Genomic DNA, 26,894 nt, shown 5'->3' with positions numbered 1-26,894 from the left:
GCTATAGAAGGTCGGACATTGAATATCTTTTAAAACTCCTGCCAAGTTATAGATACTGTGACAGATACTTTCACCTAAATTATTTCAGGAATGAATGATCTAGCAGGAGAGATAATTTAATACAAAGTTGATTGCTTTAAATGCCATATAAATAGAGTTGCAAAATTAAAAATAGAGTTATAAAATTACTGGAGTGGAGATGGGGACAGATATGAGTAACTAAATTATAGGAACTAAAAGTAAGAGGGTTCTTTAAGATGAACCAGTCCAACCTCTGCATCCAACAAATGAGGAAACTGAGGCCCCAAAATCAGTAATTTTCTCAGGGTTACAAGGCTTGGGAAAGATGCAAGAAAAAAAAGTTTCCCTGACTCCAAGGTCAGTGCTATTTCCACATACCTGCAAAGGTAAGCATACCTCCTTGATGAAGGAGTCTATGACTGTTTTCTTAAACATGTCTATGAAGTTCCCATCTGAAAGTTTTTTTACTTAGTAGTACAGTGGGTAGAAACTTGGTTCTGCAAAACGCATAGGGAGGATTTGCTTGAGAATCTGTTTAGTATAAAAGCCTTTGAACCAAAACATTTCGCAAACAGCAGAACAGCAGGTAGTATCTATGGAGAGCATCTGGGGTCATCAGCTTATTCAATATGTTCTAAGCTGTTTTTGCCAAATTAGCAAAAAAAAAAAAAAAGTATAATAATTTCAAAAGATAAAATTTTTATTTACTAGAATATGCTAAAGATTGTTAATTTAGTTTTTGTAGCTGTTTTTTCCCTTCATCAACATAGAAAATGGATCTTTTATGTTTCTGTTTTATATTGAACAATGTGGGATCACCCTTAAATTTAAAGAAGTATCTGATTATGCCTGAGTCAAAGAATGTTGATACGGAAAGTGAGAAAAATTTTTTCATTTCAAACTGTTCATAAGATCTGTAAACACTGATAAACTGTTATCAGTAATTTTTAATACTTTATTTTTAAGTCAGATTAATTGGTCTGAAAAAATATACATAATTTCTTTTGCAGATTTAACTGGGTATGATGATGATTTGTAGGCTGATTTTCATTGATGATATTTTAAGAGTGTTTCAGTAGTTTTATTTGTGCATATGTTTCCGTCAGTGAGGAGGCTAGGGACGTAAGACCCAATATGGTTCCCTTTGTATAACATTGAACAGTTCCTTTCTTGAAGAAACTTTTCTGTAAAGTGAGGAAATTGAAGTAAATGACATTTCGAGAGTATCATAGTTCTGATAATCTGTGATTAAAATAAATAAAGCTAAGAAGCCACAAGTTATTCAAATTAAAAAGCATGCCCACATAACCTGTGGCCTGCGTGTCACATTACAACATCCTAAATCTTTTTTAATGCTGTGTTGCTTTTGCTAACGTTCTTTTTTTTTTTTTTTTTTACCTACTAATCGTCTGAAAACTTGTGATTTAAGAAGAAATTTTTTTTTTTTCTTTTGAGACGGGGTCTTGCTCTGTCACCCAGGTTGGAATGCAGTGGCGTGATCTTGGCTCACTGCAACCTCCACCTCCCACGTTCAGGTGATTCTCCTGCCTTAGCCTCCCGAGTAACTGGGATTACAGGCAGCCACCACCACACGTGACTAATGTTTGTATTTTCAGTAGAGATGGGGTTTCACCATTTTGGTCAGCCTGGTCTTCAACTCCTGACCTCGTGATCCACCCGCCTCGCCCTCCCAAAGTTCTGGGATTACATGCGTGTAATCCACTGTGCCCAGCCGAAATAAAAATTTTTAGATGATGATTTTTTTGTATTTCCTGATTCACAAATTGTTGCATTTTCTGTGTGTTTAACACCTAAAATCTATCTCCCCCTTTAAATTCCTTCCTTTTCTGCAGAAGACTGGAATCTGCTACTTTAACAAGAGATATATGATGATAAATGTAATGTATACCAGAAAGAATATATTATTTCTTGTACATTGTACTACAAATATTAGAGGAAAATAATTTTAAAAAATATTAAAAATAACTGGGTTTGGATTATGATGTGTTTTTAGTAATTTGAGCTGCCTGTATTTTAAAAAATGACATCTGTCTTCTTGTTAACACTATTGCTCTGTGTTATTTAAAAATAAAACAAAATATGACTTGGTTTCTCTATTTTTTGGTTCCCTTTTTTATTATACCTCCCTACCCCATCTCTCTCTGCACAGGGTGGGTATTCTGCTCCCTCCTTCTCTCCTTGGCAGGGCTCCTTCCAGGGGATCCCACGGACTGTTCCACCGCACCGCAGACAGAGTGAGTCTGTGTCTCTCACTCCTATCCTGCTCTGGCTTCCCCTTCATGGTATTTCCCTTCTGCATGACCTGTTCCTCCCCAGCACCTCCTTTTCTATCCTGAGTGCTCTGCAGGTGTCTGCTAAAGCAGCACTCTCTGTGGTCTCCTCTCTTAACATTTCCTTTTACTGCATGTAAACAGACCTCTACTTAGAGCCTTATGGAAGCTGTCTGAGGTTAATTTCATTCTAATACTGTTGAAACCTATTGCCAGTGACCCTAGACCTACTGACATGCATCTGTCTTTAATGCATTTTCAAAACCTTGAAATATGTGAATAAAAATTGTTGTGTTATCTAATTGTTTTTAAAAGTGTACATGCGATCTACAATGGTATGATGGACAGATGCATAATGTGTAGGGAGCAGGCTTACTAGACCATTGCACATTTCTTTAAATAATATTTCCTAATTAAGGGCTTGGATTGCATTTCACTGTCATCTAAAATAAATATATTTCTAATTGTTTTTTCTAAAAGTGGTTTAAAACAACTAAGATGTTTTTGTAATCTATCAGCTTTCCAGCACAGAAGAAATGGCTTTTGAATATGCATGGTTTACTAACATTTCTAATGATTTAGTTACTGTTTGACCTTAAAATTTTTGTTTACATTAAATCTCTTTTCCAAAACAGTGTGGGTTATTTTGTTTATGTACTTAAGTATGCCTGGTAAGTTGGTTATATTTTATCTTTTTTGAAAAGTCACCCATAAAAAGCTATTATTAATGAAAACGAAATATAAATACAGTCAATCAGAGATATTTTTATGCCTTCTCTAAGGATTTTTCCTGATTTGTGATTCATTCAGTTTTTTCATTATCCATTTCCATGTGAAGTATCAAAGATGTAAATGAGGAAATTTTAAGTAATTAGGAATGTGATTTATTTAAAGAAAATTTTATTTCTTGAATTAGCCAAAAGTATGAGGTATCAACATGAATTCCAGAGAAGGCATGAAGTTTATTTTTTGGCTGCTACACCTCTCCTTCCCTTCTGTACTTTTTGTTTTAAAGAAAAATAGTTCCTGTAGACTTTTATATGATGTTCTTTAGTAGCAAGTTCGTTTGTTTACTGGAAACAATGAGAAAAGGAGTTTTTTGTCCTCCTCCTTTTCTATCTTCCACCACCTCGGTAACTCCTCCTTTTTACTTCTCTCGTCTTCAAGTAAGTTGCTTTCTTTTCTCCTCTGTTTAAATAATCCTAGCACAAAAAGAATCATACTAAAATGCTAGTCGAGTCATCTGAAATTTCAAAGGGCAGATATAACAAATTATAATATGTTCTTAGGCTTGTGGCCAGTAAACAGCAGGGTTTGAGATTTCTCAAGCACCCTTTTAGCCTGTATTCTTTTTTGTCACCATATTCCTCCCCCTTTCTCCTTCCCCTCGCTAGCTGTAATACGGAATTGAAGTTTGGGATTAATTATTCTGTATTACCAATAGAGTTTCTGCTTTACTTTTAAAAACATGTTTATCATAAACACCCATTTCATTGGTTTATTTATATAGCATTAGAATTTTCTTATCTTTTCCTTGAGTCAGTGGCTCTCCATTTTCAAGTGCTTCTTCTCCTTCCTTCTTGGGTTCAGACCTTTCCTTTTTGTTTCCAGCTGTGAAGCAGCACTATCCTACAATTCCTACAATACTAGTAAGATCTGCTTTTTTTTTTAACTTCTCTAGATGAAACCTTCTTTCTCTGCATCTTCAGATTAACAAAAAGTTTTGATTCCCCAGAGTTTGGATGTATTAGTCATCTAGGGGAAAAAAATATATATGTGTGTGTGTGTGTGTGTGTGTGTGTGTGTGTGTGTGTGTGTGTGTAGAGGAGTCTTTTCCTGAGTAGGTTCTTACGGCCTATGCATCTGAAAGCACTGGCCCTAGGATTTGATCTTTGAGATTTGTAGGACCCTGTTTATGTGAAATAATGACCAGAGGGCCTGTTCACAGCCTTTTAATACTGTTAATGAGCTTGAAAGGTTCCTTTAGAGGGGAAATATGCTCTAAACTACTACTCTATTTTGAATTCACCCTGAGAACAGCTAAAGCAGTTTACCAATAAAGGGGTTTTTTTAAGTTATAAAATATAGAAAAGAAAGGTATGAAATTATTAGAATAAATCTAGTGGTTTTCCAGAGGGTTTTGAAACAGATCTTTTCCTACACTAAACTTATAATCAGATAATACTTGTCTCCACATTTAGTCAATATGTGGGTCCTAGTACTCGTGTTTGGAGAGGTTAATTGTACTTAAGTAATGGAAGATAGTTGAGAGATTTCTCCATTACAATGTTTCATTAAAAAGTTCTTTGGTGACTTTTTTTTTTTTTTTTTTGAGACAGAGTCTTGCTCTGTCACCCAGGCTGGAGTGCAGTGGTGAGATCTTGGCTCACTGCAAGCTCCACCTCCCGGGTTCATGCCGTTCTCCTGCCTCAGCCTCCCGAATAGCTGGGACTACAGGCACCTGCCACCACACCCAGCTTATTTTTTGTATTTTTAGTAGAGTCAGGGTTTCATCGTGTTAGCCAGGGTGGTCTCGAACTCCTGACCTTGTGATCTACCCGGCTCAGCCTCCCAAAGTGCTGGGATTACAGGTGTGAACACCGTGCCCGGCCCGAACTCCCTTTATCTTCTAAATAGGGAGGCCAGGTAAAGCTTGGCTGTGAGTCTTCAGTAAGAGCAATCTGTTTGTTTTTTAAGTTACAGGAGTATAGTAGACCTTCTAGTATGAAGATAGTCCATGCTAAATATTCAGAGGGAGATAATGTTTACAGGGAGTATTTAGCCCTTATCACTGTAGAAAGCTGTAGTGGCCAGCAGTGTTTATACTGTGTTTAAGAATATAGGAAAATAGACCAGGCGCAGTGGCTCACACCTGTAATCCCAGCACTTTGTGGGGCTGAGGCGGGCAGATCACAAGGCCACGAGATTGAGACCATCCTGGCTAACACGGTGAAACCCTGTCTGTACTGAAAATACAAAAAATTAGCGAGGCAAGCCGAGATCGCACCACTGCACTCCAGCCTGGGCCACAGAGCGAGACTCCATCTCAAAAAAGAAAGAAAAAAAGAAAAGAAAAAATAATATAGGAAAATAGAGATAAATGGAAAGTTCTGGTCTTTATTATTTTTCTTAGGAAATTTTGACTTACATTTCTTAAGTATATTACTAGTCTCTACTTCATGATACTTTTTTATTTCAAATTAAATTTTCTCTAGGTTAGCAGAAAATATCTACGTTTAGGTCTTTCCTGCTATTAGTAGGGATTTGAGCTTTTGTACAGATTCACTTAACAGGCATTGGTGTAGTCTTTCTACTCTAATTTCCAACTGTGTAAAATTGGGAATAATAAATAACCTACCTCAAAGTAGGAAAATTTAATAAAAATAGTTGCTTTTGGCAAGTAGAAAGCCTTCCTGGTAATTCCAAATAACATTTCTTGCCAGAGCACGTACTTACAGGAATACTCGACTTTTCAAAAAGTATGTTTTAAAATAATACCTATTTCTTATTGTGTCTCACTAAGCTTTTAAAACTTGCTTTTTAGTATCTTGCTTGCTAAATTTAGAAATCTTATTTATTTTTACCTTCCATGTGCAGTGACTTAGTGGGAAGGGAAAAAGTTATTTCAAAACAACAAAAATTACGTAAATGCATCTATATATGTGTCGTGATAGCCTGACAGTTTCTTGATGTAGTGTTGTGTCCACCATAATTATATTAAGAATGACAAATTTATATTGTGTCACATCTTCTTTCTCTTACAAATTTCAGAGGGTGTTTCACAAACATTTTTGACATGTAGTGATTATAAATTTATTTTACATGACAGCCCAGTGTGTATTTACTGAGAGAAAGTATGTATTTACAACCCAATTCACTGTGTATGTATATTTAAAATTCGGATAAAAGATTCATGGGACAGTATTTTCTCTTAAACCATTTGATCCTCTCATATTTTTTCTCTCTATTCTATTTTTTTTAATGTTGCTAGCAACCTGCAGTTAAAAAAGCATTGGTCTATTTTGCCCATATAAATATCAGCATTTAGGTTTTAATATACTAACTTTAAATATGAAGGCTAAGAAGTGTAGATAATTTAATGTGCATAGATTTTGTGTGTATAATCATAGTAAAGCTTTTTTTATTTGGCAGAAATACCATTTTTAAGTGGTGCCTCCTAAGAATTGTCTATGGCAGGAAAAAATTTTTGTTGTTGAATATTAATAGTGTGGCTTAAGTGGTTAATAAGCCCTTTGTCAGAGTCAGCTTTTCCTCAGTTCAGTCAAAATGTTGATCTTACTGAATGCCCACTTTTTCCGTTTCCCTGCTTATCCTCAACTGCGCTGTCTCACTTTAGTAATTCACTATCCTTATTCTGTTAGTCCTTTTGGCTGGAGAATTGTTCTTTTAAAATTCATACAGTTGGATAATCTTTCTAAGAGCTACTTAAAAATTGCACTTTCACAAATATTCCTATAGGAAACTCTTATGTGTATTTTTTTTAAATTTAGCCATACATTTTAAGAAAGGGGAAAAGACTAATATTAATTGAATACCTATTATGTTTTTTAATGTCTTAAGTACTTTTCTGGGCATTTCATTTAAATTATTTGATTCTCACAACAACTCAGAGTCAGAGCTATTATTCTAATTTTATAATAAGGAAGATGCAAATAAATCATAAGTCAATAAATGATGTAGTAATTTTCTTAGGGTAAGTGAACAAACTATAATTAAATTCTGTTCTACTTCCAGAGTCTGAACCTTAGATATTTTTTGTAAATACAATGACTCTTCCTTCAAAATGTACATTTGTCCTATTTATAATAGTAATGTAGTGACTCATTATGGAAGAATTAGAAGAAACATTTTGGTATATTTCCTTTCAGTCTTTTAAATACTATGTTATAAAGTTGAATTTATGTATTTTCAGTCGTTCTGCTTTTTTCACATAGTATCATTTTATATATATATACACACATTTTTATATGGTAAATATTTCTTGAAATTAACATTTTAATGGTCACTTGATAATGTGTTATATGGATATATTCTAAATGAGATTTTTTTCTGTTGGGCATTAATGTTGTTTCTAGTTACTGAGAGGAATATTGGTAAGCATTTTATCTTTGTGTATAAATCAGTGTCAGTGTCTTTCTTTTCTTAGATCGATTTCCTGGAAGGATATCATTTAATTAAAGGATATGAACTTTCGAAGGCCACTTGATGTGTCAAATGTGTATTTGACAATTGTTGAATTGTCAAACATGCTCATAATGTATAAATTAACAAGGCTCAATCTGATTGACTCCAATATGTGACTGTAATCAATTTTATACGTAAGAACAGCTTCAGCTTCCTTAGAAATTAGCTCTGGGAGTGACTTTTCATAAAAATAAAATATTTTTGAATGAAATGCAAACTGAGTAACTCAGTAAAAAAACTTCACTAATTCAATTTTGTGTATGCTCATTTTTAAGTTAAATATAGTTAACATCGAATATGGTATTTTCTACCTTTTTGCAGCCAATTTCAAGGACTATCTAGTATAGTCATTGGTTAATTGACTAGAAATGTGCATCTAACTCATGGTCCAATAGGCCTTCCACAAACATAGGCATGGGTTAGTTTCTTGTGATTATGAGAAATGCAGCATTAGTGTTTTCTGCATAAAGCATTTTATTACAATCTGCTTTGCAGCTTGTGAGATTTTTTTTAGCCAGTCTTTTTTCCTGTGCCATAATGCTTACAGTATTCTTGTACTCTGGATAAATATACTGTGTCTGTTGGTTATATCCATTGAACTATACTATTATGATGCCATTTAGGTTTTTTTTCCTGAACTACTCTACATCATCTGAGAGGTAGATGTTAATGGATTCTGTGTCTTTGAGATGTAGACCCACGAAATTAATCATCTAAAAGTGATTGTGCCTCTGTAGTAAATGCCTAAGTCCCTCTTAATCACTGTGATACTTTAAAAAAAAAAAAAAAACTGTTAACTAGTCATCAACTTAGAAAAGCCATTGAACTCTTTATTTCAGAAATTATTTATAAACAATTTATATTATCAATCTGCTATCTCAGTTTTCTGAGGTCTAGAGGCACCATTTTGAGATACAGAGGAATAAGAGCATTCCTGTTTCCCAAAAAGCACTGGAAGCTGTGATTGGCTTCATGTGATCTCTAAAACAAAAATCTTTAAATCTAGTTGTAATACAGTATTAGGGACACAGTTAAGTATTTCTATACTGATGTGCAGAGCCTCACTTATAATTTGCATCATATTCAGATTAAGATCAGATTATACCTTTAGTGGTCCTTAATGCAATGGCAGTAATAAAACTAAACTGGCCGGGCGTGATGGCTCATGCCCATGATCCCAGCACTTTGGGAGGCCGAGGCAGGTGGATCATAAGGTGAGGAGTTCGAGCCAGTCTGGCCAACATAGTGAAACCCCATCTCTACTAAAAATACAAGAAAATTAGCTGGGCATGGTGACAGGAGCCTATAATCCCAGCTACTTGGGAGACTGAGGCAAAGAGAATCGCTTGAACCTGGGAGGCGGAGGTTGCAGTGAGCCAAGATTGCACTACTGCACTCCAGCCCAGGGAACAGTGCAAGACTCCATCTCATAAATAAATAAATAAATAAATAAATAAATAAATAAATAAATAAATCTAACACATACTTAATCTTATTTAATCTTATAATATGCAGAAGCCTCTCAAATTATTTAAAAATTAATTTCTATCTCCTTCATAAGGGATTACTTGGGACTAAAAGTTTTTAGGTATTTGGAGTATGAATATTAAATTTTATCAGAATTATTTTCAATATTTTGTTTGGTAAGAGTCTTCAAGTGATTTAAGTGTGAGAAGTTTTACACATGCCTTTCTGAGGTTATGAGTATTTGTACTAACTCACAAATTAGTAAGAAAGTATAAATCTATTTAATGTTTTTGTTATGTACAAATATATTAAATGAAACAATGAATAATGCCTAGGAAAACACAAGAATAGCAAAGCAAATACTTGTGGCTGCCACCCAGTCATGGCAATCCTTAGTGTTGTGTGTGGTCTCTGATGCCATTGTCCTGTCTTTTTCTTGTCTCTGCTCTCCCATTATGCCATTGGCAAGGAGTTGAGAAGTTAGTCCATTACTTCTCTGACAAAGCGTGGTACAGTACAATTTCGGATTTTTTCCTACCACTTTCCCCATAATCACTTTTTTGTTGTTTTTTTTTTTTTTCCAGTTTGCATGATATGCATGTCAGAGCCTGCATGAAAGTACAGGCATGTTACAGATGGCTCTATTTCCACCTTCCTTTTTATGGTTAAAATGTATTTAATAATAACAATAAACTTGTATGTACCCAGGAAAAGTTAGCTAAATTCTGTCTGTCATGCAGTAGCATTATTACACTTTAGAACATTTCCTGCTTTCTACTTGGTACACTTTGACATATTTTTACTCCATCAAGACTTGACGTTTTAGCTGCCATCTTTTGCTAATAACCCTAGAACAAGAATGCTTTCAAAAACTGGCGTGAGTGCTTTTCCCTATGCTAATGCTGTAGATCTTTGAAGTGTAAAGGTGAACTGTTTTGCTCGTTGGTGGGTACTACTATGCCTTTTTTCATGTTCATTGTTTCCCCCAATGGGTCACTGTGGAATCACCTCTTTCCAGAAATACTGTTCCATAGTGTGGCTTGAGTATAGTGTCTGAAAGTTATCCTGGGTAGGCTAGATCATCTAAGAAGGAAATAGGACATTATCCAGGAAAGTTCGTTCCCTAATATTGGTATTACAGTTGCCTGTAGTGTTTTAAAATATATTAAAATAATCATCTGGTTATATTGCATATTCTGAAAGCCCATGAACTCATCAGAACTAATCAAATTGCACAGAATATTAAATTTTAGTGCTGTATTTTAAGAAATTCTCTGATGGTTCAAATTCTGGCTTTGCTATTTGCCAAAATGTTTGAATTTGAACATGTTAACATTTTTTGACCCCAGTTTACTCATTTATAGAAAGAAAAGAACAGTGTTTCACCTAGGAGTCTCATGATAACTAGAGATCATGCATGCAAACTCAAGAGTTTGGATCTATACCCTTGGGAAGAAGGGAACACTGTTCTCTAAGAGCCCAGAGTATAACATTTCTCAGGTGTTTATGTGTCAGGCATTGTACTGTTACTGGTTATTATTTGCAACAATTCCATGAAGTATATGTACTGATATATCATTTTGTAAATTATGAAATTCCATTTCAGGGTAATGGGATTATTTTTACCCATATCTCGCCTCAGTGATAGATCTATAGGTGATAGATCCAGGATTCAAACTCAGATCAGCCTCATTCTAAAAGCTAAGTGATTCAATATTGTGTTGTACCACCTCCTTTGTAGAGCCATTGGAAAGTTCTCTCTAAACTTGCATGTCTTTGCTCTGGTTCTTATCTCCAGGAAGGCAGTTAAAGAGCCTTGACTTCTATGTCATATCAAATATGCTTGATATGGATTCAAAACATATAGTGTTGACATTATTGAATTATGTTTTTGAAGCCTAGAAACCTCATATTCTAGTTTATTATTATATTGCTAAAGAACTTACTTTTGTTTCGAAGACCCAGTTACAAAATAGCTATGGCTTGAAGTCATCATTCTTATATCCTTTAATAATCATAGATGAAATTTATTGAGCACATAGTATGTGCTAGGAAGTCCTATGCTAAATGTTTTACATATGTAATCGTATTTAATTATTAGAATTTTCTAGTAGCTGAATGCTTGTTAAGACACTTTTCCCAACCTATTTCTAGTCTTCAGATAAAAAACAGTTGGTGGCTAAGCTTTTAAAAGGTCATTATGAGAGGTACTTGTGTATAACATGCAGTCAGTATTTCCTGCTATCCTTCTAAACATGAATCGTTAAGCTAATCACAGACTTATTTGGAGAGAACAGTGGGTTTTTCCTATCAGATTATTTTTCATCAGTGTTTATTTTTTGAAACCAGTTTTTATTTAAGCATTAATGCTTCATCATTGACCTAAATCAGTTTTGTAGTTCTTGGCCAAATAAGTAATGCTTGAGTATACCACTAGTATTTATTCACTTCTTTATTTATCTAGCAAATATATATTTAATCCCTACTTTGTGCCAAATACTAGAAATACCAGCTATAACGAAAAATGAATAAAGCATAGTACATGCCTGTAAGGAGCTCCAAGTCTCTGCTTATCTTTGTAAAGCAGCCTAAAATAGACATTTACGATTATCATTAAAGATGTCTACCAAGCCTTTGCACAACCACCCTGTAGTGCCTATTGCTGACATTCTTAACCTTGACGCATGGAACTCTTTAATCTGAGAATTACCAGAATGGTGTGCTGAAGTTTACATATCTAATTAAAGTAAGACTTGAAGTTGCTGAGTTCAGTTAGAGGCACTTAGCTCTGTAAGTCTGGGGATAGGTCCTCGTTTTGATGCTTCAGTAACCAACACCTCCACAAGTTTCAGGGTTAAAGTTTTACTGATTTGTGGCTACAGGGAGTAGTTAAGATATGAGATCTTTCCTGAAGTCCCCCAGTAGTGGGGGGATTCCTTTTGCCCTCTAGGTTTTGTGGGCTTCTGAGGCAATGAAATCCACGGATTAGTGGACAGCCTCCCCAAAGGCCTTTTTTGTATACAAGCCAATACCTCATCTTGCCAGTCCCACCTTCAGATTTTTTTCAGTCCTCTCCAGATTTTATGCCAAAAAGCTTGCGATACGGTTTTTCTAACAATTTCATCCTCACTGGTTCCGCTGGAGTGATCATTCTAAAACACACATTAGATATTCTGATTCCTCTGCTTAAAATTCATCCACATCTCCCATCATCTACAACACAAAGTCATAGCTACTTAGCCTGACATGAGTCCCTTAAGAGCTGGCCCTTAGCTATGCTTTTGCACTAGCCTTTCAAATTCAGTCTAAAATTCGAAGTGACCAGAACATGGCATGCTCTTTTTTTGCCTCTGTGTTTGACATGTACTAGCTCACTACACAGAATACTCTTTCCTTCTTGTTTACTTGATAAACTCCTATTCACCCTGTTAAAACTCAGGGCAGATTGTTCACCGTTCTGGTATGCCTCCTGCGACCTCTCCAGGCAGGCATGTTTTCTTTTTGTTCCCATATGTTGTTATGCTTAAGACATGATCGCATCATTCCTTTACCTTATTGTCTCCCTCACTAAGCTCCTCAAGCACAGGAACAAAGTTTTGTTCAGCTCCAGATTTTCTCACTTCTAGTACAGTACATGATACATAATAAACATTTAAAAAGTGTATAGTTTTTGATATTCATTCCTATTTGTATTATCCATGAGGATATGCAATCTTTTTATATTTACATTCTAAAAATGTCTGAGGGCATCTTTTTAATGGTCATAGAAGTAGTAGTGGATGTGGGCAAGATGAATTAATATCTGGCATTTATATTAACATAGTTGAATGTTTAGAATTTAGGGAAATTATAGCAACAAGCCATCAGAACACATCTCTGCCTTGCTTGCTAGAGGTTGAGAGGTAGCTTGCTGTTCAACTTGCTAGCAGGTGTAATTAGCGGCAATCCAGTCTTTAGTGGGTAACCACCTCCATGTAGTCTTCCACATATCAGGAGCAAGTTGTTTCCTTGTTCCTCACATTATAGGTGTTTCTTATTCCTCGTGAAAGAGACTTTTTGTTTTTACAGTAGTGGAATTGATTTTCCAAATATAGTTAACAAATAAATAATAAAATAAGACATTGATTTGGGAAATTATATCATGCCACCAAGATTAATTTTTAATAAAAATATAAAATTTTATTTAGCAATGGAAACCACTGATTTAGTTAATGTAATTCACTAGTAGTATATATGTCTAAAATTTATTTATAAAACTGTTAAATTCCTCTCAGTTGACTCAACATTTTGTTATTCTTTAAAAACGGGCTGTTTTCTAATTCATTAATATTTGATATGAGGCCGAGACGGGCAGATCACTAGGTCAGGAGATCGAGACCATCCTGGCTAACACGGTGAAACCCCGTCTCTACTAAAAATACAAAAAAACTAGCCGGGCGAGGTGGCGGGCGCCTGTAGTCCCAGCTACTCCAGAGGCTGAGGCAGGAGAATGGCGTAAACTCGCGGTCAGAGCTTGCAGTGAGCTGAGATTCGGCCACTGCACTCCAGCCCAGGCGACAGAGCAAGACTCCGTCTCAAAAAAAAAAAAAAAAAAAAAAATTTGATATGAAGCTTTATTGCATTTAATACAAGTAGGTTGGTCTTTCTGACTCTGCTGTGTTTCCATTTATTTCTCTGATAAGCAGTGGTCAGTTGGGTACTGTGAGTAATCAAAACAGTACAAGTGGTGAGTACAAAACAGTACAAATTTATAGTTCACAATGGCCCTTTCCTGGGCATTTCTGGAGGTTGGTTGTCTTAATAATCAGTTTATTATATACTGTCTTATAATCAGTCTTAATTGAAAAATCATCTTTTTATGCTTTCACTGATAGCACATGTTTATGCCTTTTTTTCTTATTGGCAGTAGACATATTACAGTAAAGTCCAAAATTGTCACTGATATTTTCAGAAGTCTTAAATTGCTTTAAGATTTTTAACTTGGCACTAGAATATCTTACCTTGTTTGAGGGTGAAAAGGGAAAACAAATCCCCATTCAACCAACCAGTTGATGGTGCCTCCTTCCTGATTACTTTTTATTCCCTTTGGTAGATTTTGGTTTGTTTAGTATGGTTCTGCTCTATTTTTTCACTAATCTTTCAAGGTTTTTGATCACTTTGGCACAGTTATTTTTATCTAGGGAACCCCAGGGAGAATCTGTTGATTTAATTATGTGGTGATTTTAGTATCTTCCGTTTTGCGGGACAGTTTATTCATTTTTGTGTTGATGTACTGTGAAAATACCCAGTGACTTTAAAGTCTGGGATATTTAGCTTGAGGCAGCAATTGAGCTGACTTGTTTATTTTAGACATTCTGCAATATGATTTAATGTGACATATTTCTGTACAGATTAATTTTGAGTAGTCACTGTCTTGATTTTTTTTTTTAATGGCAAGTCAGCCGTATGCCATCACAGCCAACCATCCTCCATGAGTTGATGAGCCTTGCCCTCAGTCACTCCCAATCCAGCCATAATCTAATCCCTGGCTGCTGATCTTGGGCAGCCATTGTCCAGTGCTGATCAGGGAGGTGAAAGAACTGAAAAAACACACATGATCCAGTATAGATCCGCCCCTTCTGTTGGGGAAATTAGAGCTAATATGTAGATTTATTTGTGGATTAGTTTAGCAAAAAAAAAGTTACTAGTGAGAAATGGCCCTTTGAAGTTCACATTGTAAAGCCCTTTGCCAAAGTCTTTGACATTTTGGCCCACGTTATTTAAAGAAAGTGTGTGTGTGTGTGTGTGTGTGTGTGTGAGAGAGAGAGAGAGAGAGAGAGAGAGAGACAGAGAGAGGGAGGAGAGAGGAGACAGAGAGGAGATTGAGAGAGAGATTATGCATTTGTAGCAAATACCACTGCATCAGGACAGGCCCAGTAGGCCCTGCCCCATGTATTTTAACTATTTGGGCCATTGAAAGATAGCTTTAAGATTTGTGTTTTTTACTAGATACCACCAAATCGTGGAAATTGCATAGTTCTTCTGATTTTTTTTAAAACATAACTACACAATGAGCTTCAGGGAAGTACATGTGAGGCATATAGACCGTAAGAACCTGGTCGTAGGCTTCTGTTCTTTAGTTCCGGTCAAAGACAACTTCACATTTGTTTTACTCTGAGCCATCATTCAAAAGGCTGATTATTCTAAATTTAAGTAAACGAATGTTTACTTTTCATTAGAGTAGATCTGTTTTTCACATGTCAGTCATAATAGCAGTGAGACAGACCAAATAAACTCTGAAACATTTTATTTGGAAACTTTTCAACAAGAATATTAAAAGTAGATTAGCATTAGCTAAATGTCTTGACCTATATTTGTTAAATATATAGAATTTCACATAAACTGAGAATATAGTATTTACTCTAAATCTTGTTTATCTGCTGGTAATTTTCATTCTTGACAGAAGAACAACACTTGTTAACGTGGTGTACAACTTTTTTTTTAACGTTAATGTAAGTAGTATTCTGAAGGTCACAGTTAATACCTGAATGCTTTGTGGAGGTTAAACCAAAAGCTGTAGAATCATTCTGTCAAGCTCTAAGGTTTTAAAATACCTAACGAATCTATTATGGCAGGAATTTTTCTGTAATAAATTAATATTTTAATGTTTTCTTTTTCTCATTTAATTTTGGATCTTGTTCAGTGTTTACTGCCTGTATCATTTTTTGTTTGCATTATCACTCTTGTGTGTGTCTAATTTGCTTGAATATTGCAGTTCATTTTTTAATTAAAAGAAACTCCACATATTTTCCATATTAAAGCCATAATAAGTACCAACACAGCCTAATTGGTATTTATATTAAATCTGGGTGGAATTTCTGAAATAACTTGTTGCTAATGTTTTTTTTAATTTTAACAGCCTCAAGTACTACAGCCTTCCAGCAGCCTTCCCAGACCCACAGACCACACCCAGGGAAAACTAATAAAGCCACAACATATCGAGGCCCACAGTGAATGCGCAATCCAAGACACGCATCAGGGCGTTGCGCATCTGGAAGAAAGCTTTACACAAGTCTTGCAACAAGAAAGCAACTATGGTTTGGAAGAGCAGCCTTTTTCATCAGGCCCACAATTAATAATGGATGTGGCTAAGAGTACACCTTCTGAAGCAAACTTAAACATTACTGTAAATGCTCAAGAGCCTTATCATTTGGCAAACAATCAAATTAGTGACATGCAGTTTACACCCACTTCTCTTCAGACACCTCCCCAGTCAAGTACAGTAGACCAGGCTAAGAGAGTTGGAAGAAATCAGTCTCCGCCAGTGGGTTATGTGTCTCAGCCCAAGTCCTTGCAGCTTTTAAAGCCATCCATATTGAGTTCTTTGGTACCGCCTCCAGTTTCTGAATCATCTCCAAGTAGGACTTCCACTTGTAAAAAGTCACCAATAATTGCAACATGTAATTCAGCAAAACTTCAGCCAACATCTAGTCAAACAAATCTTGCGAATAATCAGAATCTGAAAGCATCTAAGCTCCGCCCCCCCTCAGGCTCTTTCAAACAAAAACAGACAAACAGCCCCCAACTAGAGCCTCAAAGCTTCCAGGCCAAGACAAGCATCCCAAGACCACTAACCCAACGAAAAGAAATCATGCAGAATCCTAATGGCAATTTGCATTCTGGAGATTGTTTGGCCTCTAATCGCTATTCTCGTCTTCCTAAACCAAAGATACATTAAGTACATAGCCATCACCTGCCAATTTGTTTCTTGAAAACAATCTGTTCTGTAATAGCTTTATGTGCAGCTTGCTACCATGGTGGAGGTTCCATTGAAAGCCTGCAAATCTTAAATTAAAATGTGGAAGCTTCTACTAGTTTGGCTCCTTCATTTTATATTCTGGTTGAAGTACATGCCATTTGAGCATAATTATCTCAGGTAAACACGAAAGTTTGCTTACCCATTTCAGAGGCCTGCTAAAGGCCCGAATCATGTTATCCATCCCTCTCCATGTCAGAAAATTCATAATATTTTACTGAGCAGGCAAGAAATGTGCTTTGCTGGTTTAGTCCTGTTAAGGTCTGTATTTATTGTGGTTGTCAGAACCTCACCCCTTTTCACTTGTCTCTCCTGTGAATATGGCTACTATTTTAACTAAAGATATGGTGATAATGGAAGATGGTAGTCTGTAAGCAGAGTTCTGGCCAGTGTTTTGTATATTTAAAAGGTCTATGCAAAAGCTTTGTGATGAATAAAGGAAATTAGGCTTTTAATGGAAAGTCTATGTAAGTTTTATTTTTCCTTGCCAGGGTCAGCCAGCTAATGTTACTATTGATTCATTTCCCAAATTCCCCAGGCTGAAAATGTTTCTTATTACATACAAATCAGTTATATATTCCTTTACATCTTGTTTTACAGACACATGCAGTGCGCGCGCACACACACGTACACACACATACCATTTATGTTTGTATTTGTTACTGGGTAAATTTTGGAGAGCTTGAGATGCATCTTGAAACCTGTACCTAAAGATGTATTCATTTGTAACATATGTTGGTGCTAGAGTTTTGCTGATAATTCAGTTTTGAACCCTTGGGCTTATGGATCCATGATAGCCATTTTAAGGTTCCACAGCATTATGTCTTTAATTGTAATATTTATATTTATTGATTTTCTGCTAATATCTGAAGACTGAAATAATGAACTTGAAACATTTGCACAAAACTTTGATGGGGTATAAATATACCATATATAGGGATTTTAAACTATTTTCTATAGCAAAACAAGTTAAAATATTTTGAGAAAAATAAATTTAAATAAGACTATCTTGAGAAAGCTGGAGTTCATAATATTCCCCCCACCCTCCCCGGTCTCCTAGGTTTCCCTTTTCTGTGGTTTTTCGGGTTTTTTTGTTTCTTGAGACAGAGTCTTGCTCCATCGCCCAGGCTGGAATGCAGTGGCGCATCTCGGCTCACTGCAACCTCTGCCTCCTGGGTTCAAGCGATTCTTTTGCCTCAGCCTCCCAAGTAGCTGGGACTACAGGCATGCACCACCATGCCTGGCTAATTTTCTTGTATTTTTAGTAGAGATGACGTTTCACCTTGTTGGTCAGGCTGGTCTCGAACTCCTGACCTCAACTCCTACACCTTGTCTATGGTGTATTTTTGAAAGACAATTTTTTAAAGGTAGATTTGGGAAAAAAGTAGAATTGAAGATGGGAAATTTTGTTTTATTAAAAAGGTGCTAGAAGGTATTTCAAAGACAATATTCTTATTTTAATACGCTGTAGAAGGTAGGTGTGGAACCTCCACGCTACCATGTGCACGAACCTAATTATGCTTTTGGCCACTTGTCAGTTCAGTAAGTCTGCCTTCCTCTTCTCCCAAATCATGTCATCTTTAGGTTGTTGACCTGCAGCTGCTTTAAATGAATTAATATCTTTCAGATAGATAACCTTACAAGGAGAATGTTTGTTTTGAGCAGCTGACCAAAAATGTATCAAACAGGATTATGGCCAAAAAGTCGCTCAGATTTCTGGAGATTCCTTTAAAAGATGTATGTTGATGAAATTGCCCCTTTCTAAGAAAAACAACAGCAAGTCTTTTAGTAGAAATTTGAAAGAAGTGTTTGCTACCATTTTGACCCATGATTCCCTTACCTATCAGATGAATTTGCCATTCACTGGATAGAAACCATTCTTGGATTTGGGAAGAGGTGAGCAACACAAATCTAGTATCTTATTCTTATGCACCAGCACTTCTGATGGAGAAGCAGTGAAGTTCAGAACATTCTTCACGTAGTCCGGATACTGTTAGAGTCAGGCAAATCAGCAAAGCACTTACTTGTTTATGGAGTTGACCCATGATGGCTGCAGTTGTAAGTGGGCATACGTAGTCTATCATTTTGAAAGAGAAAGAAAACCGTTCTCACATGTTGCAAATATGTGAATCATACTGTATTTCCCTAAAGTACAACATACCGTGACTTAGTGGTTTTTGGTTTATTTAGAAGTTGGTTTAGACCCTTATGAAACATTATTTACGAGCTGGCCTTATCCTTAAGGGAAAAGTTCTAAATTTTTAAATTTATTTTTAACTCCCTAGTCTGAGGGAAATGTCTTTATTGTCCATTACATAAAAATGTTGACTCCACTCATTTATTTTTCTCCATTTTTTCCTCCATGCATTTATTCCATTTTTCTCTATTTTTTTCTTCCCTGTTGGATTTGCAGAAATGTTAACCAATTAGCTCAACTTTTCTGTACCTTTGTTGAGTCTTAATCTTTTCGAAGATAGGCTCATCGTATATTTATGAAGCATAATATATTAAGAGAAAACAAATCTAGGATGCTTGCATGACATAAAGTATTTACCTGCAGTTTTCCTTAAAAACTGCAAGAATATCATGCTTGTCTGCTCCTTAGTAAATGTTAAGTCTGAAATGGAAGTGAGGATGTAACTCTACTGAATAATCAAAGATCATCTTAGATTTGGCTTGATCTGTGTTTATTGCTTCTACTAATGTAAATCAACTCTGTGCCAAATCCTCCTCCACAGGAACACAAACCGTTTATTATCTTAATTCTAGTGATATCAATGAAAATAGTTACAGTATATGAATTCTAAGTCCTGAGGAAGAAATTTTATGGGGTTTGTTAAGTTTCACATTTGTAAAAGAGGAAATTAGTATTCAGACTTCGATATTTGGCTATTAATGGGATGCATATCAAATTTTTAAAAGAAAGCTTGGCCTAAGGAGTTTATTGGTACAGGTGCAGATGATTTTAAGGCATTAAAGGATTATAGAGTTATGTCATTTAGACTGTTTCTAGTAACTGAGACCAGCTAACATTTTTCTTTTGGAGTCTCATTTTTATTTGTGCAATATTTTCAGGCATATAGGCTACTGTTCATTGTATTTATATATATATTAGAATTTACTAAGTACTTTAACAAGTAAAAATCTGAATATGAAAGAAAATATCAGATTTGCACTTTAAATGAGCTTAATTGCTTGGAGTTGTGCCTGAAATATCGAAATGCCTCCTATTGGGTGTGGCTTTGTTGAAATAATTTGTAATTGTTGCTGTTTGAAGATATCAGTACAGCTGTTCACAGAAATATATTCCCAGCATGTCACTTTTCCCGTTAAAGCACTAAGTTTTCTTTGAATGTTCCATTGTCCCGATAAGTATTTTACTTTTTTCTCAGTACATCAAAGAGCGCGTGATGCCCCTACAGCTGTCACTTCCAAATGTTCCTATAGCATAAATGGTGTTACAGACACAGGGGTGCACTCTTGGTTTCTGAGCAGAGTTGTCATACTGGTTTCCTGGTCTCTAGGGCACTGGGGATGTACTTTGAAAAAACCGAACAGGCTTGCAATTAAGATCAATAAGACTGCAGCACCATTTCAATTTACTTTCCATCTTACACAGTAGTTTTTGTGTTTTTAAATTCATTTGGGTGGTTATGTTTGCATGCTTATGCACACATTTGAAAATTAATTATAGCTGTACTACCTGATGTTTTTCCTTGGGGATGATGGCCTTGTTACTTTTTAAATTCTCATGCTTGAATTATATTTTCTAATGATCTTTCACATCTCCCTTTAAGTGTTTTGCTGCAGCAATTTGAGAGAATACTTTTGATTAAATGATTCGGATGGTGGGCACCAATCTACAACTGTGTCATTAACTGAAGATACATGTTTTAATCTTGTTGGGAATAAGCTCACCCACTTTCTCCTTGGTAAAGCATTTACTTAACAAAATAATACCCTGAGAATGTAAGGTCTCTAAGTCATTACTAACAAAGAGCAAAAATAATATCTGCAGTATTGTTTTTCCCATTGATTTTAAAAGTCAGTTTAGAGTACAAACTGTATATTAGAATTTGCCTGTAAAATGAATTCTAAAAAACAGATGTAAAGTGTCTCTTGAAAATGTTGGCATAGTAAATAAAAATAAAGTTCATAATTATCCAAGTTCTCTTGTCTTTCTCAATATTGACTTCCATAGTTTACTTTTTCTTTGATACCTTTTTCGCACAAAGATCTAAGGTACTGTTCATTTGCTTATGTTTTTCCCAACTCTGACGCTTTATTTTACATGCTGCCTTCTTCACACACATCTTTCACACCCCAAGCCCTGACTGAGTAGGAGTTGATCAGTATTTTGTTGTTGTGTCTTCACAAATTCTGTAAGTGATCTAGTAGTTTTATTTCCATTGTAATAAAATATCTGCTTTATCTTAGAATACTGGGATAATGGTTAATGGACATTTCAAGAAACATTAGCACCTTAGATTTAGAATGCTGTACAAGGAAGAAAACACTTGTAATTTTAATTATTTTGTCTTATTGTTTTTAAGCAGTATACAAAATAGCTTGAGGCAAGAAAGGTATTTAGTGAAATGTTACATAATTTTTAGGAACAAAAAGAATAAGGAATACATATTTTTTCACATTTACAGTTTAGTCAGATTCAGTAGTCATAGTATGTAATAAGATACAAAAAAGTTGATGCAGTGATATGTTATTAATCCAAAATGGTTACATGAATTCTGGGAAAGGAGGGAAATTTCATTAATAGTAAGTTTGATAATAGCATTTATTACCTCTTAAGACACCTGTATGAACTTTAAGGCCATCTGAGTTGTTAGTGTTGCAGAATTTTGCTCCTTAGATGAGCTAAATCAGGATTCTTGTGTCAGGACCAGGAACATTTAGACACGCGGACACATTGAAGTGTGTGGGGAATGGAATTCATTGGACAAAAAGGGAAAAAACTCTCAGCAAAGCAAGGGGGGATCCTGCTAACAGGCCCCCATCTCACAGATTGATTCCATGCCACCACACATGTGAGCTGAAGAGCTCAGGCTCCTCCCACCTGCGCAAGGCTCGAAATTCCCATGGCTCCACCCAGTTCTCCCAGTGCACAGGCTGGTTGGAGATTCTCTGGGGACCCTCCCCGTTATCTGCCTTCTGCATCTATCATTAGCAACTACTTTCTTACACTAAAAATTTTCCCTTTTAATTTTGTCAAGTGTAGTCATTTCAGTTTGTTCATTTATGCTGTTGATTGCACATTTTCCATTTTGAAAATATTTTATCCCTAAAGAAAAGATAAGCATGAGTTAAAGAATTGACTTCTTCCTTTGTTAACTTGGTTTAAGTAAGTTTGGTGGGATGTCTTATCTGTGTCACTCGCTGTGCTGGTTGCAGGGTGTACAAAGATAACAGTGATACAGGTTCTGCCTCATGGAGCTTAGGAACCCTAGGGGATTCTTAACATCATCCCATCCATTGCAGTGCTGAACCCTTCCCTTGCATTCCCTGATTATTATCTTCCTTTGAACCTACCTATCTCCTTTGACTTTTCCTCTTCAGTTTCATTTCATTCTGGGCTTTAACTCCCTTGCACTATTCTCATCTTGGATTCTATATTATATTTATTCTTGTTTGGTTGCATGCCTTCATTTCCCTAGAAAACCTGGCCTTTTATTGTCATTTTATCCAAGAATGAACTCCCTCTTTAGCCACTATTAAATACTCTGCTTTCTACCTTAGGTTCTTAGCATTTAATTTTAAGACTTCTCAACTATCCTAAGACCACCGTCCCTTTTAGAACCTCAACCCGTAAGATGTTGCTTTCTGAAGTCTAACATTCAAATTCATGTCCAGGCTTTTCCTTCCATCCCATTCTCTTGGATAGATCAAATATAATATGGTCTACTTGACGTTTTCGGTTTCTATTTAAATTTTTATTTTTAATTGTTATGGATATATAATTATACATATTTATGAAATACCTGTTATTTTGATACAAGCATACACTATAATAAATCTGTGTAATTGGGATATCCATTACCTCAAACATTTATTATTTCTTTATGCTAGGAATATTTCAAATCTACTCTTGTGGTTATTTTGAAATATACAGTAAATTATTAACTATAGTCACCATACTGTGCTACTGAACACCAGGTCTTATTCCTTCGAACTGTATTTTTGTACCCATTAACCATCCCCTCTTTATCCCGCCTCCCCACCACCCTTTCCAGCCTTTGGTAACCACTATTCTACTCTCTACCACTGTTAGATCATTTCTTTTTTATCTTCCACATAAGTGAGAATGTGCAACGTTTGTCTTCCTGTGTGTGGCTTATTTCACATAATGACCTCCAGTTTCATTCATGTTGTTGCTGGTTTCCTACCATTTCTTGCCATGGAGTCTCTAAGGAGGAATTTAGGTCATCCAGAGAAGCCTTTTCCTCACTGATGAATCCTCCCACCCACCCACCCATACACACAGCCCTCAAATTAGCATCTTTCCTGTGCCAAAATCAGAGAGGAAGAAACAGTTCCTCACAGTCTCTTCTCTGGTTTCTCAACCTGAAAAATGGTATTGCTATTTTCCAGATCTCAAAACAACCCACTCCTTAATCCTCACATGAATTCATTCAGATACCCATTTTGAGTATGAATAATCCTTCTTTGCTAATATTTTAAGTGATTACACAACAAATGCTTTCTGCAGCAAAAGTGTATCTCAAATGGCAGTCTACTAAAGTGAAAGATAACTACTCCCCACAAGAAACATGGTTGAAATGCTTGTTTTGTGCACAGCCCTGGTTTCGATCTTGTGACAGGAGGTGGATGAGACAGAGACACTGCAACTGAAGAGATCAAATTGCAACATGACAAGAGGGATCCCAAATAAAGCACTGTAAGAGAGCCACTGGGCAGGAAGGAGACGTTTGGGACCACAGGTGAACTCGCTTCCAAAACCATTCATCCTTGACAAATGTCCATGTGTGTTAGGATTTCTTTTTAATTACAGTTAAATAAAAATTAGGCCACTATCACATAATCTGTAGTGGTAATGATACATTCAACGAACCTGAGACCTTTTTAAGCACGTATCAGTTCAAAATACTTCTGAATTATCAGGAATTTAAAAATTTTTTACAAGTTTTAGCTGAGGTTTTGCATTTATCGTAAGTCAAATGCAAATGTGAATTGCAATGAAAAACAAAAGTAATAGGACCTGTGATGGATTGTTAATGCAAATAGTTTCTTAAATTGTGTTCCAGTTTTGCTGAGATGCAAACACAGATGCTGTAAACTCCCTGCTGCCAGGGGCCACCTCCACCAGGTTCAAAGATTCAGGACTAGACAGAGCTCACAGGAGGTATTTGGGAAAGGTTTTGGGCCAGACCTGGGCACTCAGAACCCTGGTCCTTGGTCTGACTACTCTCACTCTAAGAAGAATTTCAGCTGAGGGAAGGCAAGCAGAGCACACAGGGCTTTCCTGCCTTAAACAGCTCCTAAAGAGTTCAAGGGGGAAGCAAAGGTCGAGACCATGGACTTAGAACTGTTTGTGAATATTACAAGAAGCATTATTGAAGTCACAGAACAAACCAACCACAGAAGTACAAATTAATGATTTTTACTATTAGTCAAAGAGATGCAAAACAGAATGACATGCTACTTATATACCTTTATATGCGAAGAACTGAAAGAGTGGAGCATTGAAAAAAAAATGTCTGAGAGTAAGAGAATGATTACATTATTTATATGACAAGATGACGCCACAGTCAGCTAATGCTCCTGGGGAATGTTTACTCAAAATATTTACATTATAACAGTATTTATTCAAAATACTCATATTACATCTGAGGACAAAAGCAAAATTACAAACCCATGAATGTAGTATAATATCAATACATATATGCTTATAAATACCTATATAAAAGAATAACTTCTTAATGGTGGCTGAATTATTGGTCATTTTATTTTTTACCTTTTTACACATTTTCTGTTTTTTAAAAATGGTGAGACTATGCTCTTATAATCAAAAAGTGCCTGTCTATGTCTGTGTGTGTGTGTTTAATAACAGGATCATTTCTGTTGCCCAGGCAACATTTGTAAAGCACCTGGCAGATAGGCATCCAATAATTAATCTCCCTTGCCACAGATTAATGAGCGGTCTTGGTCATCATGGGATGATGTTTCAGAAAATTTTAAGTCACTTATGCAAAGACATAGCAAATGGCCTATCTCCCTGACCTCAAAACTAGTATGACTGCATTATTGTTTTACTCCTTTTTGTTCTGGTAACTGGGGTTGGGAACACATTACCTTATGAATCAGGATCCATCCACTGTCAGTGACAAAATCCATTTCTCCCAAACTTGAATAGTTTGTTCCCTTAGCATGGAAGCTTGGAGAGATTCATCCTTACTTACGTCGACCCTTCTCTGTGTGCTTTGTGTAGTATTTTCTTATTAGTCATCAGTTCCATCTACACCATCCCAAATAGGAGTGCCCTAAACAAAATCTTTATAGATTGACAAGCCCTTTCCAGCGTCCTGCTGTATGAGGGCTGTTTGCGGTGGGATGTCAACTTTTAGTATATTAACTGGACCTTAGTGCATAGTGTGACAGAATGCAAATTGCATTGGACACATTTTTATAGCATGACTCGATGGTACTGGAAAGCAGAACAGACAGATCCCAGGGCTTTGCCCCACACACTAGTTACAGGATTGAGGATTCCTCTGGTTTGTTCAGCCACTGCTCTGCTGCCTCCTGCCTCCCAGGCTGGGATGAGCTAACGAACAGGCCATCTAATTCTGCTCACTGGTTTCGAGTCACAGAAGGAGACCCTAACCTTTAATTATAACATTTACTTACGGTTTCCTTAAAGCTAAGCAAATGCTACTCTGGTTGAAGTGAGTGAGGAAAGCCTACTAGAGTCCAGTTGCCCAGCTCTCAGGAGCACAAGGCCTGGTCAGAGCTTCCTTCCTTAAGGAACAGAACACAAGACTGCATGAAAAAAATAGGACAGGAAAAGGAATCCTAAAGCAAGCAACTGTGTTAAAATCCAAGCAGGTATTGACTTCTTTTGTACAAAGAAGTAAAATTTTCCCCACAACAACTATTTTTCTCTTTTTATCGATATTTAATTTCCTGTAACCACACTTCATCACCACTTTTCTAGTAACCTTTAACTGCAAAGTTATGTGACCATTTTCTCTGCCTGAGAAAATGGGATTTTTTTCCTTTCTTCTGAATATTGCCCTCCCCGCACCCCCTCCCAACTCCCCACCTTGTGACAAGTTCAGAATATCAAAAGCAAGTGCTTATGCACCATGTACATTCACTGTCTGCTTCTGCCAGACTGGAGGGGAGCACAGAGACTTGTGCTGGCCAGGTCAGGCTCTGTGCACAGGGATTTGGGCTGTGGGGGAAGCTGCTCTTTATCCTCTTCTGCCTCAGGGCAGGCAAGATGGGAACATTCTTCTTAGCTTCTTTTAATCCGTGCTGTCTGCTCTCTCACTCCGCGCTTCTGAGTATTCCCAACAGTCAAAAGAATTTTGCCCAGTTTCCCTCAGTCCTTTGCAGTACACATTATAAATTACTTTTGAAGACCCATCTTCACATAAGATGTCAGGCACTGTAAGCCACCCCATCCCCATCCCCACTCAACAGCCACTAAGGGAGAAGATACGCCATTTTTTAAATTTTTATTATTATTTTTTTTGAGATGGAGTCTCACTCTATCACCCAGGCTTGAGTGCAGTGGTGTGATCTTGGCTCACAGCAACCTCCGCCTCCCGGATTCAAGTGATTCTCCTGCCTCTGCCTCCTGAGTAGCTGGGATTGTAGGCACCCGCCACCACTCCTGGCTAATTTTTTTTTTTTTTTTTTTTTTTTTTTTTTTTTTTTTTTTTTTGTAGAGACAGAGGTTTTACCATGTTGGCCAGGCTGGTTTTGTACTCCTGACTCAGGTGATCCACCCACTTTGGCCTCCCAAAATACTGAGGTTACAGGCATGAGCCACTGTGCTCACCAAACCATTTTTTTTTTAAGTAGGTTAGTTTTCAAAAGCTGTGTGGTCTCATTTTACTGTTTTTTGTTTGTTTTCT

At 36.3% G+C, this 26,894-nt stretch overlaps 1 protein-coding gene across 8 annotated transcripts in view; it reads left to right on the top strand.

The window, feature by feature from the left end:
- Positions 1 to 20,949, top strand: part of CCSER2 (coiled-coil serine rich protein 2) — a 202,995-nt gene extending 182,046 nt beyond the window's left edge. For 6 of the 8 annotated variants that reach the window (XM_030940763.1, XM_030940766.1, XM_030940764.1 and 3 more), the window contains one exon: positions 15,883 to 20,949. In XM_030940763.1, coding sequence (XP_030796623.1) covers positions 15,883 to 16,701 — 819 coding nt within the window. In that variant the 3' untranslated portion in view covers positions 16,702 to 20,949. Of the gene's footprint in view, positions 1 to 2,191; positions 2,277 to 15,882 lie in introns of all 8 variants that reach the window. The other 2 variants (XM_030940768.1, XM_010376343.2) reach the window with 1 other exon arrangement.
- Positions 20,950 to 26,894: the final 5,945 nt, after the last annotated feature.

This window comes from Rhinopithecus roxellana, chromosome 11 (genome assembly GCF_007565055.1).
Source record: "Rhinopithecus roxellana isolate Shanxi Qingling chromosome 11, ASM756505v1, whole genome shotgun sequence".
NCBI classification, from domain to species: domain Eukaryota; kingdom Metazoa; phylum Chordata; class Mammalia; order Primates; family Cercopithecidae; genus Rhinopithecus; species Rhinopithecus roxellana.
Note: the sequence above shows the minus strand (reverse complement) of the source record. Positions and strands in the feature narration are given on the sequence as shown.